Genomic DNA, 12,795 nt, shown 5'->3' on the forward strand with positions numbered 1-12,795 from the left:
ATCCCGTCGATCTATATCTCCATGGTTTCAGATACCCGCTAAGCTGGAAGCAGCCTAGATTTTGCAGGCAAAAAGCAACGTACCCTCTAAAGTACATAATGGCTGGTAGTCATGGGAATCATAGGCCGACTCGGGTCCGAGAACAAGACAACAAAGGAGGGGAAATCAAAAGAAAGGAAAACAGAGTATGATACCGACAGGTCTGTACCCGCATCTTCCCGTCGAGCCAGATCATTCCAGGGAGCTCCCCCATTTCCTCCCGTCCGCGCCGCAATTTAATTAAAGTCGCTAGCGTTAACTTTACTTTTTCCTGCTAAGCCTCTCTGCGTCCCAGTTCGCTTGGAATGCCTACTATGAAGAGGCAATCCTGAGGCTGAAAAGAAAACATCGCTCCATGAAGTCATGATGACCATGGGGCGGACAACAGTAAGGAACATTGCAACAGAGCAAAGTAGACACCGGGTGTATAGGTCACCATGAGAGGAATATGATGCAGGGACAATGCCTCCCGCTGTAGAGCTAGAATCTGCTCATCGGAACAATACACCGATCCGTTGTCCGGGAGGCAACATCACCGCTTCATGTATATCACCGGAATCAATTTTCTCTTTCCCCTTCTCCGAATAATACAGTGCTATACCACCAGGTGATACCTCGTCACAAACCAACCCCCCTGATCCCTTACAAACTCCTTCCATTTGATTCGATATTCTAGGGACGGCACAGCGAGCCCACCCACTCCACATCGAAGATCTACATTCAAAATGGGTTTCCACAAATCATCCATGGACATCGAGCTCAAGAACGGGCATGTCCTCACCGCATACTGCCGTCGTCCTTCGGGAGAAGCCTCATATTCTGAGCTGAATCTCGATGATTTCTTGGGTGCAAAGAGAGGTAAGCACAGCGAGCAGAGGAGAGAGAGACAACGACAGCCTTGTTAGAACAAAACATCGCCCCCACTCAAGAAGGTTTGGCTCATTGACGGACTCCTCCACAGGTAAATTTGCCTGGAGCGCTGAGGGCTTCTCTGACCATGCGTCTGGTGTCAAGCTCAAACTCGAGGGTCCAACCCATGAGCCCATGCTTCATGCCGCGCTGGATGACGATGAAGGTGGTAAGCACATGGACGTTGTGAACCTGGCGGACTGTATCAAGAATGAGAATGGACGACTCCGTTATATGGATTGTTTCTAGATTCTCAATATGATTGGATTCGAGAAGTCTCATCTCCACTCTCTACTCAGTTGCCTTCCCAGGTTGGAATGTGTATTCCGCACAAGATACCCTGTACGTGGCGAGGTCAGGTCGTCCCAACGGAGTGGGTTACTGTAGGACAAAGTCAGACTGTCAGACACACCGCATGGTTGACCACCGCCCCCCAGGCATGCCCGTGAATAAGGCCCCTGGTGAGAACTAATTTTACTATCTCAACCTGTCACGCCGACCCATATTCCATCTCAGCTCATGTCATTTAAATTCAATATGAGTGAAACGAGTAAAGTATACCATCTGCACTTCCTTGCAGGGCTGGAGAACCCAATCTTACCTATCAAGCTTACACCGAAAGCCCCCAGTAGCCTCCAAACCTAGGAGAAATGCAACTCCTCATTGCCACCCTCACTGCTACAGGGATCAGGGAATCAGAAGGTCGTCAGAGATCGGGCCACAACGCATCGCCTGTCCCCTCTTTCCGAACATTTCATCTCTTTTCTTCCTTAGTAAATGAGGCGAGGGAACAAAAAACAAATTCAAATTAAAATTAAAAAGTAAAAATAAAAAAGACTAGTGGCTTAGTACCTCATCCCCGTCCCCCCTTAACCAATACTCCTCGACCGGAAGTTAAGCTCAGACTCCCGGCGGCGTCAAATAAGCGAGGTGTAGCGAAGATCCACCCCGTCCGTGATTGACTGGTAGAGTGGAGGTCGAGAGGGAAATTCTAGCCTACTCAGTACATTTAGTGGAAGCCTAGTAGAAAAGTTAAATTGAGAGTAATCAAACGCCTGGGAATCGGCGGAACGGAAATGAAAACAATGAATTCTGATTAGTTCATGGGAGACCGTAGTCTTGGCAAGGGACCTGCATTCTGCAAAATGAGGCAAGACAACGAGCGCACGGGACTCAAGTCCATGGGGGTTATAAGAAGCGAGGTCCGACATTCTGCGTTGGCGACGGTTGGATCATTTCGCTTGGCATTATTTGCCGATATGGTCGACAGAGGACCCTTAATGCAGGTGAGTTTTGAGGGGAACGCCACGTAGCCGATCACGGGCAAGTTTGCGACTATAATCTAGCTTGATGATGAGTGTATCTCCTGCTAACCGTGGACCCAAGCTCTGTGCTTGGATGGACAAGAGACTACCTAAATTTTTGGGTTTTCATAGAATCTATCTAATCTATCTATCTAAGAAAAATGGTGGGAAAGCCAGCGCTAAACGACGCACTACTAGGGAACCGGTCCTCATATCAACATGCAGAGAGAAGTCAAGTAAAAAAGAAAACAAGGGCTGGAATGATCAGATAGCCATGCCTAGATAGTCAAATGACATCCCTGGAAATTCCCATGTTTGCGCTTCCCGACTCTCACAAGTAAGAAAAAGAGAATATGCAGGAAGTGGACTGAATTGAAACGCCCAGTCAAGAGCTCAGCTCGCCTTGATTATTGACCTAATGATTTTTCATAATTGATTCCTTCCGTTCGTTCCTCCTATTTCTAGGTCATAATGACAATGGGCTATAATAAGCCCGTGGCGCTCAAACAAAAGTGAAAACAGTGCATTGCATTGGACTTCAATCAGTCATGTAGATGTGTAGCCTATTTAAGGCACATGAAGGAGCATTTGCGGCATTTCATAAAGCCATCATCGTGCATGTTGATATCAATCGTAAGGGTTGAAGCCGATTTGATGGAGGGGATCACGGAATTCCGGCATTAAACCTGGTAATGCGTGCGCAGCTTCTGGGCCACGGGACCGGGAAGCTGTGAGAGGAATGAATCGAAGTTGGGTATCATATTTTTATATCCTTGCAGAACCTATTTGATAGTTAGAATAGCAATTTCTACGATCAGGAGAGATGCACATACCTGCTGGAATGAGCTGTGAATGTCCCGGTAGTCCTCCTGTGACGAGAGCGACTTGCTTGCGCAGCCGGCAATGGCCCCGAAGTAGACTGCAAGACATGATTCCATGGCTTGAGGGTTCTTCATGACCACTTGGTTGAATCCGAGGAATGCAGAGGCCTTTTCGCGGCTGAAATCGATCTTGCTCATGGACGTTAAGAAGGGAGTGGCATATTCGCTCAATCGGGGTGCCAGTTGCTCAGGGCAGCAGAGACCAAGACGGCCCAGTGCCATAGCGGCATTCTCGTTGACCGAATCAATAATCTCTTCGTTATTGATGATGTTCAGGAGGCCGTAGTAGAGCTTCTCGGCGTGAGGGGCAAGGTCGCTCTTTTTCTGGTTCACGGCAATCTCTCCGCAGGACCAGCAGGCATTGTTGAGAACGCTAAAGCTAGTGACGCGATCATCGTCGGGCAGGGTATCCAGGTCAAGCTGTTTGATCAGAGTCGGCATCATGGTAGGGATGAATGGCTCCAAATGGGGGAAAATGCTGATGGCACAGTCACCGAGGAGAGCGTAGGAGGACTGGCGGACCTCATAGTTAGAGTCCTGCATGCAGTAGCAAAGAAGGTCGAAGAATCGCGGCTGGGAGGCGGCCACCAACTCTCCGCTCTTTTGTGGGTCAATAGCTTGGATGATGCAACTGAGAAGGTCGAGGCTGGTGACCAAGAAATCTTTGTCGGTCTCATCAACGGTTTGGTTGTTTACTGAGGCCATGGATTCTTGGAGGTTCTGGTAGATAATCTTCACGCAGCGTTGGAAGATAACGGGGGCAAATGGCGAAAAAGCATCTTCGTACGACGCAGCGATGTATCCCAGACATTCAAGCAGTGGGAATACTTCTCGCGACTGGTCGTGGATCATATTGTACCGCTCGATCAGAGCAGGCATCAGGATCTCAACGAGATGGGGCTTGGCCAACTCGTTTCCGACACACTCGGCCAGAGTTTGCACACAGTCATAAAGAATGTACATGTTTCGATCCTTGTACTTTCCAAAGCATTGAACAAATTGACGGAGAATAGGCTCACAGTATGGGACCAGGTTCTCGTCCGACTTCTCTTCCAAGCTGGCAAATGCAGATGCAGCGGCTTCCTGCACCTTCTTGTTGTTGTCAAGCATGCGATGAAGAATGCCCTCCATCATAGGCTCAAAGAACTGGTGCTTGTCTGATGGCTCACGGAGGTGCGAAGCCCACTCCGAATACCGGCCCAGACACCAACAGGTGATTTGTCGCACAACGGGCTGTGAATCGTTCAACAGAGAAATCAGGTATGGAACGAGTTCAGGAAGATGGGGCTTGACAGCTTCCATGCACCCATCAGCGACAGCTCCCAAGGTGAGCACAGCAGCCTCACGGTTGGGCCACTGTTCGTGTCGCAGGGTCTCTTTCAGGTATGGCAGAATGATCTCGAAAATGGGGTCGTGGTACACGTTCGAAAACACGTCCAGCGCAGCAGCAGAGCATTTTCGCAGGGACCACTCATCCTCGGGGTCGTCCCCATATTCCGAGTCTTCGATTTCGCCCTCGCTGAGCTCTTCCTCCTCTTCCTCCTGGGATGGTTGTTGCTGCGAGCCATTCGCGTCACCCTGCTTTGACATATCCAGACGGCCCGCCTTCGACTTGGCAAATTGCGGCTTCAGATCCTCCGCACGATCCTCGGTGTCGGCATCGTCCTCGTCGCCCATCAAGCGGATCACGTCGTCTTCCTCATACACCATGTTTTGAAGCAACACTGGGATCACCTTAGGCATGAACGGTGCCAGAGGTGCTTGCAGGCGCTCTTGTTCACCAGAGACGATCCAAAATTCCGCTGCATCTAGAGCAAGCTCGGGATCCTCTCCGTTCTGCTGCTGGATGAGAATGTAGCTGACCAGACCCTCCAAATGCGGAATAAGCTTCTCGGGGGCGAACTCGACGAGCTGCGAGAATGACTGGCACACATACTTCCTCACTTCGGTATCCTGGTCCCCTGCGAGGTTGAAGAGCTGCGACAAGAACAGATCCAACGAGCCCATCAAGGCCTGGGGTTGGTGAGGGAGGAAAACGTGAATGCTGCTCAGCGCAAGCGCGCGAACCCGTGCGCTCTCGCGTCCGGTAAATTCCAGCAACTTGGGGATAATCACGTTCAGCGGGCGTTGGCCTTGGTAGTCGCGGTCCAGAATCTTGCGGTTATCCTCGCACACCTTGTACAGTGCAGCCATCGCGGCCTCTTGAGCAGGGATCGACACATCACCTGCGGTGTTGCCAACCAAGGATAGAAGCTCCTGAAGAACCTCCGGCCAGGCGAGCAATCCACCCCGCTGTACCAGCTCCGTGATAATAGTACCAGCACCTCGCTGCACTTGTGTGTTGCTGTCTCGCAGGGAGACCAAAGCGGCGGATCGAATAAAGTTCAAACTCTGCTGAGGGATCGTCTGATAGGCCATATAAAGCTTCGTCTTGATGTTCATGGCGGCAGCAAAGCGCACAACGCTATAGGTGTTATCGTCCATACCGACAGCAGGAGGAACCTGGGACGTCGAGAAAAGGTAGGTGATGTAATTGACATAATCCGGAGATGAGGTCGCCGAAGCAAGCATCTATAACAGCGCGCGATTGTATCAGTCTCCATTCTCAAGTGCAGTGTGCGCTTTCTTTTGCGTTGGTTCCTGGCAAAGAGGGGGGAGGGGAAGTGCAGAGCAAAAAAAATTATTATAGGCGTACCTCTTCGGCCTGTTTCCGGAGCGTAGGGTCCTGACCATTGAGAGAGTCTCTGAGGCAGCAGGCTAGCTGCCTCAATGGCTCATCCTGAGGTTGCCAATCCATGTTGAAGCGGTGCTAAAGTCGACTGGCTTGCGACCGTAGGTGCAAAAGTGCGTGTGGCACAGAGAGCCCCGCCAAGAAAGTGGGAACCGGTCCCCCTACTTCGTTCCCCAGATCAAGTACAACGCGTCCGATCTGCACCAAATAAATTCAGCAACGAACAGAGACGTTTGAGGCAATAGCAAATATTCCCAGGTGACAGTGTCGAAGTTTTATATGAAAAAAGAGAAAAAATAAATAAGGAGGAAACGACTCGGACTTGGCCTGAGAAAGCGAGGGCGAAAATCTGGGGCGAACGAACGAAAGAGAAAGGCGGTAGCCAGTCGTCGGTCTTTTAGCAAGTCAACCTACACTATTTCGTTTCGATCTTATGTCAGGTCTTTTGTCTGGGGTCACCAGTTCATGCAATAATCCGTAGATTTGGAAGACACCTGCCCAATCTCTCAAATAGAACTTTTCTACCTCTCATCGTATTTGGATTTCTCTATATTTGTCCGAATCTGCATGTCCAAGGGGTGAGGTCACTCGGAAATATATACTTTGGCTTATACCACGGGGTATGACCTCATCTGCAGATGCAAAATCAACGTTCATAACTTCATGCCAATTATATTTGCCATACGATAATGCAGCCTGCAGAAGGTATGATTGCACAGAATCCCAAGCCAAATTAAAATACCCAAAAAGGACCGCTTGGTCCATAGATGCTCATGCCCAAACCATCTTCTTAATATCATAAACAAGATACTCCAAAATCCCAGTCCGTTTCTTCGCATCAGCCAAAGAAATGATATCAGACTCTTCCACCACAGATGCCGAATCCTTATTCTGCCCATCACCCGCTAGCATCGCCCGTTCAATCTCCAAGCAGATGGAGCGAACCCGATCAAGCTCGCGAACAGTACCCGTCGTGGGCCCGAGGCGAGGGCTAGTTCCCGCATTGGTTAGTGGAAGAGACTTGAAAGCGACAAATCGAGTAGTGGCACGCTTGGTGCCGCGCAACCAGGAAACCAGGTCCCATTCGCCAGTGGAGCCGGTGGAAGCCTCGAGGGCGGCGGGCCGGACATTGCTTTGCAAGGAGCGGGTGTTGACACGTAAGAGATTCTCGTCACCGTCGCGGTAGACGATGACAAGACCGACGTTGGTGCGCTCATTCGATTGACTCTCAGTCAGGATGGAGGTGACGTATGTCCCGTAATGAATGCGGGATACAGAGCGCAAGTCAATCCGTTCAAAAGAAAGGACTTTGTCGGTCTCCCAGTCAAAGCGGCAGCTATACACCGCTGCGTCTGTCAGAAGGAGCACAGATTCTTCGAAGGGGAGAGTTCGTAGCGTGTTGGGCTGCCGGGGGGTCAACATGGTCCAGCCACCCAGGAACTCTTCAGATGGACTGCTGATAACGATCTTGCAGCTGGTGTCGATTGCGTTCTGACGGATCTTTTGAACTGAGATGCCTGGATCCGGGGTCTGCAGTTCAATGGAGAATTCGTCGAAGACATGCGGCGTGACATTACCCAGCAGGTAGTCGATACAAGCCTGTGAGAAGTAATCGTTCACGATGTTGTTGTAGTATCGTGAGAGAGTGAGTCCGAAGTCGTTGATCGCGCCTCGGTAGTCTCGCTTTCGTGTGCGGGTATAGTCGCCCTTCAGAGCGGCAGTGGACGAGTACTGCTTGGAGATCGCGTCGCCGTTATCTGCCCAGAGAGTGTTAAACCACTGAGTAGACGAGTCACCACCCAAGTCAATCGCGATGCCCTCATTTTGAAGTTGGCGTTCCAAAGCCCACTGGCCAAAGGCGCACTGGGCCACACCAGTCCGGTCAAGACAATCCATGCAGTTGGTGCGTACAATACCACTCTGTCTGAGCGATGATGCGCCATCCTTAACGCAAGTATAACCGAATTCATCCAGAGTCTCCTTCACCCGGTCGACGAGACGGGACACATTCTCAAACTTCATCCCACGGCATTCATTGTGGAAATCAAACCACTCCAACCGCAGTGGTGTGCCATCGACACCCCCGGCCTTGTTAAAGACGTCGACGTATCTCTCATATTGATCGCCCAGTTTCAGTTCCCCCGCATGCTTGTCAATCAATGACACGGCCTGAATCTTGCCATATCTCCGGCTCATCTCTCTAATGTGTCTTCCAAATGCAAGCTGATTGGTCTCAGCGGAGTGATGTAGCACTGGAATGGGCTTGAAGGCGTACGGGGACTGTGAAAAGTAAAGCGGGATCGATCCTCGCACTTGCAAATATGAGTAGACATTACTGGAAGGGTTCCAGTCGGGGCCGGAGAGAATCTGCTCTGTTTCGACGGTATTGGCTGTGTTTCCTTCATCGTCCACACCACGACGAAGATAACGAAGACCAGGTCGTTTGACAGACCGTCGCGAAATGAGGGTCAACAAAAAGTTGCGTTTAGGAACTTCCGTATCCACCGAGGCTGCCTCTTGGCTGTCGCCGAGTATCTTCGCTTCAACTGGCTTCTCGTCTGCAGACTCAGACGTTGAGTTTTGCTCAGGACTGGCGACTGTAAATTCTCGCTGGCCAACGAATCCCTGCAAGAGAGGCATCACAAAACCATGAGCACCATTTTCAATGAATGTAAACATGAGATGTTTATTCCAGAAGTACTAGCGTCGTGTTAGCAAACGATACCAAGCATTTAGCACAAATAGTACCCACCAAAGGATCTACAGCCTTATGAAGAGGAAGTTGCTCCGTGCGTGCCCCCTGAGCATTGAATGGCCTCGTCAGATCATAATTATATGCAAAAAAGAAATTATGCGACGCAAAAAGAAGCTTCGTATATTTCAGCAGCTTGGGCAGTAGCTCAGCCGCTTGATCAGACTGAGGCCGATCATCCCTTTCACCAAGCTTCACGTCATCTTTCTGATCTTCAGGCAAAGCCGCCTCTACAGCCTCATCCTCTTTTGACTCAGCATCCGGAGTTGCTGTCCCGGGTGAAGATGTCTCATCAAAGGGTGACTCAGGCACATCCTGCCCGATTGCTCCAGGCCGCGGCAACCCTAGATTCCTCCGCGAGAGCCAATTAGCCGCAAAACGGCCAAATGGCACCCGTTTCCCAATGACATCCTCCGCTATACTGCCAACGCTAGCACCGCGGGTATGGAAGGTCGCCTGCCGACCAGGTGAAGTTGGCGCACTGCCAATTTCCGTTTCCGCGTGATCTGTGACATGGTCCGGAATATCATCTTCGGAGTCAGAGTTTAGATCAGGATCGCCTTGCGAGACCTCCTTTCGTGCCTGTGCGATTGCGCGGTTGGCATCTGCCTGCGAGGAGATTGGGATGATGGCAACATTGGTCACAGCATAGACAGGGCGGCCTTGGATCTGTGCGACTTGTTGCCGCTGGGTAATAGAGACTAAGAACGAGTATGACGCGACAGACAGAAGACCTAAGCATGTCAATATCAAGGGATAATAAATTTTAGAGCTATAGCCCCGCGGCTTCCGGGGAAGCGCCCCCAAACTTACCGACAAGTCCGTAGGCCTCCAAGTGCTCGCGACCTTCTAGCGACTCCTCTGTTGAGGCGGGCAGAGCAGTGATCTTATTGGTTTTGTAGTCGATACGGATGGACGAGGCCTCATTATTGCTGCCATTGTTGTGGCGGCGTCCATGTACGCCGTGCCCGTGCAGAATCAACCCGTCAACTGCGGCGATGATGACGAGTTTCCGCAACAAACCCGGCATCGAGCAGGGGAACCGCCTCGGGAGTCGAGAAAGATCGGTCTAGGGGAAAGAGTATAGGAGAATCCTAGCCAAGGAGAAACTAAATCGAACCGGCCAAGCTTTTGACCTTCGGAAGTGAAACTCCCTTAACAGCTGACTTGCAAGCTACATCATCGGAGTGGAGCCCCACATCCTGTGTATGCCAATCTATTTGTGAAATGAAATTCCTTGTCAAACACTCCGTATATACATGATAACCCTCTCGCCCATCAAATCACATAAGAAAAAAAAAAAAAAAAAGGGAATAACGAAACAGCGATCCAGAGAAACCAGAGTCATATCCAATCATTCATAGCATGTCCAATGCCTGAGATTTCCGAGCGTTAATCTCTGCACTCGGGCATTTTGGAGGAAACAGTAAAAATACAAGGGTTTCGGTGAGGAAACAAATGCAAAAGCCAAACGGCTTGAAGATGGTAGGAAATGGGGGAAGAGATTGTGGAAGAGCGTGGCGGCAGTAACTTCGTGAAAGAAGTGGAGGCGCTGGCTTGAAGCCACTCCAGAGGCGATCAGATCTGGCTATTTCGCTTGGTGTGCTTCGCTGTGCGCTCATCGGCCGCGAAGGTCGGCCCTGGTTCTCCATCATCTTCTGCCAAATCGTCCAGACCAATGCCAGAGCCGTTCTCAAGATCATACGAGTGGATCAGCCCCTCGCGGTCTCCATGGCCATTGAGGAACGCGATGCTCGAGGAGCTGCGACGATGGGGATCGGTGCTTCGGCGGGCCTGCATGGACCGTCGGGTCTGGAAGCTTGCGATGCCATCGGTCGGCACTCCTTCTTCATCAAGCTTGGAGTTGACCAGGGCATGTCCGTCGGGATCGTGTCGCGACAAATTGAGGAGGTATACACCGGTAAAAATGACCAGGAATCCACAGAGTAATGAAATAGTGTTAACGGCATCGGTAGTGTTGAATCCTTGGAAAAGGATAAATGAGGCGCAGAGCGTGAAGGTCGTAAAGGTAACGTAGTAGAGAGGGTTCACACTAGAGCACAAGAACTGTTAGCGCTTGAGGTCATTCCCATTGGGACAGTGTTCCCTTACATCGAGGTCGAGAATGAGTTCAATGCCTTGTTAAAGTAGTTCAACTGGGTAAGAATGCAGAAGCCGGTAACAATGGCGAAGACATAGGTGGAAGCATTTCCGAATTGATTGTTACCACCGAACGTCAATTTCACCGCAATACCAAAGGCCTTCATCGACATCACGGAGACCGAGCCGACTGTGGAACAGATCGAAATGTAGATGAGGGGGTTTTGCTTTCCATATACCGGGGCAATTCGATAAATCATAACCGTCGCGAAGACTGCCACAAACAAGCAGTAAAGGAGGAAAGCTAGATTTCCGGGTTAGCAAGGACTCCCGAAGCAGATAGCCAAAGGCGCGAACGTACGTGCTTTGACGGCATATGCAAGCATCTCATCAATGCGTTCAACCGGCTTGTCAGGAGGCGCATGAAGAACAATGACAACGGAACCGAGGAGGCACATGGCACAGCCCAATTTTCCCAGCTTCCCTAACCGCTCGTCGAGAAAATATGAGCCCAAAACCGCACTGTGATGATTGTCAGCAGGATCCCAGCCACCCAAGGACGCGAAGTGCCTACCCGATCAGCACACTCAGCGCTCCAAGCGGAGTCACTAGAATCGCGGGCGCAAACGCATAGGCGGCGAAATTGGCAATTTCTCCGAGGGCGACTATCGTGTACAAGTATGTTAGCGATTCCAGCTCAGTGGTCCAATTTGCATGTTGGTGATTCCCGTACGTGTGACGACACCTCCCCACCAGATGGGACTCTTCAAGTATGAAAATCCTTCGCCTTCAAAGCCATGTTGTTCGGAAGCTTGCATCAAGCCCTGCATCGAGCGCATTAGCATCTGTCTCCTCGAAAGCCGTGTCTGTCTTTGTCGCCACAACCCACGCGGGTCCGGGGCCATCGGTCGGCGATTTCGGAGGCTAGACGAACCCTTTTGGTGATAACGAAACTGGTGCCTGAATGCGAATTGCATGAGTTAGATGCTCCAAAACGCTTGAAGTAGGAAAATATCGTACCAATGGCCATTGTTGATAGGATAGCTAATATTAGCCCGACATATCTGTTTCACGCGCATTGTTAGCATTTGGCCACCCTGGCCAGAAGGACTGAAGGAGAGAGTCTGGGGAAGCGCATTGCGCACATACTTGTCTGGAAGCATGTTGACGGTAATTCTCTCTTAGGAGCCGATGCTCCTACTGTCGAATGGCCTCCAGTGCCAGCTATAGGTATCCGGGGGGGGGAGAGAAGGCAACGGAAAGGAGCGACTAAACGAAGGGAAGTGGATGGCGTAGGAAGCGACTGAGAAACAGAAACAACGAGCCCGCCCGAGAGTTCTGCAGGAGTGATGGATGAGTAAGGGGAGATTGCGGTGCCAGGTGGTGTAAAGGCAAGATTGGGTGCCTGCGTGCGGTGGGGTTCCGTTTCGAGACTGGGCCGATCGGGACGCGTAAGAGAAACGGCTGAGCAGTAACTCTAGCCTGGTTTTAATGCTAGCAATGGATCTACTTTGGCTTCCTTTTTAGCGTCTACGGAAGTAGATGACGAGTTATCATGATACTAGTGGGTTGTTTATGAAACGTGGACAGAAGGCCAATGCCCCTATGGTAGGGGCTATTGTGCATAGCATAAATGCTTGGACCCTGAAGTTTGGTCTTGGTCATAAGTGGCGGCGATCGTCGTTTCACGATCTCACCACCACCGCTTTCAGCTTTGTCTATACTTAGAGCCACGGATCCACTTAATTGCTTCGGCAAAACGCGAGCTAGGCGGAATTCCACAAGTATCGAATGCTGCTGTGGGGATATTGGGAAATGAGATGTGCCGTTCCTCTCCGCATGGGGAATTTACTCTCGTATTTGGTTATACCTACTTGGTCTCTGGCGCTTGCCATGGTACTATGTCCATGGTGTCTATTGCATTATGACCATCATAAGAACGAGTCATTTCAAGGAGGGCTATCTGAAAGGACTGAATAAAAATATTTTCAATTTCAGCATCAGAGCTGAAGATAGGTGGAGCCTAATGCACGCGTACGCCGGATACTATGTGATATGCAAATTGCAAACACGCCCCAA

At 50.6% G+C, this 12,795-nt stretch overlaps 4 protein-coding genes across 4 annotated transcripts; 1 reads left to right on the plus strand and 3 right to left on the minus strand.

The window, feature by feature from the left end:
* Window positions 1-764: 764 nt before the first annotated feature.
* N7484_002800 (CVNH domain-containing protein) lies at window positions 765-1,197 on the plus strand (the record flags this gene model as incomplete). Its single annotated transcript, XM_057113220.1, has 2 exons — window positions 765-897; window positions 1,001-1,197. 2 exons carry the CDS (start codon window positions 765-767, stop codon window positions 1,195-1,197), a joined length of 330 nt encoding a protein of 109 aa, XP_056973360.1.
* A 1,735-nt stretch (window positions 1,198-2,932) lies between these two features.
* N7484_002801 (putative importin beta-2 subunit) lies at window positions 2,933-5,930 on the minus strand (the record flags this gene model as incomplete). The annotated part of the gene is made up of 3 exons (XM_057113221.1): window positions 2,933-3,034; window positions 3,086-5,704; window positions 5,829-5,930. 3 exons carry the CDS (start codon window positions 5,928-5,930, stop codon window positions 2,933-2,935), a joined length of 2,823 nt encoding a protein of 940 aa, XP_056973361.1.
* A 705-nt stretch (window positions 5,931-6,635) lies between these two features.
* N7484_002802 (uncharacterized protein) lies at window positions 6,636-9,646 on the minus strand (the record flags this gene model as incomplete). The annotated part of the gene is made up of 3 exons (XM_057113222.1): window positions 6,636-8,564; window positions 8,617-9,350; window positions 9,430-9,646. 3 exons carry the CDS (start codon window positions 9,644-9,646, stop codon window positions 6,636-6,638), a joined length of 2,880 nt encoding a protein of 959 aa, XP_056973362.1.
* Window positions 9,647-10,194: 548 nt separating this feature from the next.
* N7484_002803 (DUF803 domain membrane protein) lies at window positions 10,195-11,746 on the minus strand (the record flags this gene model as incomplete). Its single annotated transcript, XM_057113223.1, has 7 exons — window positions 10,195-10,669; window positions 10,729-11,020; window positions 11,078-11,238; window positions 11,291-11,381; window positions 11,450-11,540; window positions 11,606-11,676; window positions 11,737-11,746. The coding sequence occupies 7 exons, from the start codon at window positions 11,744-11,746 to the stop codon at window positions 10,195-10,197; spliced, it is 1,191 nt and encodes a 396-aa protein (XP_056973363.1).
* Between the last annotated feature and the right edge of the window lie 1,049 nt (window positions 11,747-12,795).

This window comes from Penicillium longicatenatum (assembly GCF_028827895.1).
Source record: "Penicillium longicatenatum strain IBT 33135 chromosome Unknown contig_2_segment0_segment0, whole genome shotgun sequence".
Classification (NCBI taxonomy): Eukaryota; Fungi; Ascomycota; class Eurotiomycetes; order Eurotiales; family Aspergillaceae; genus Penicillium; species Penicillium longicatenatum.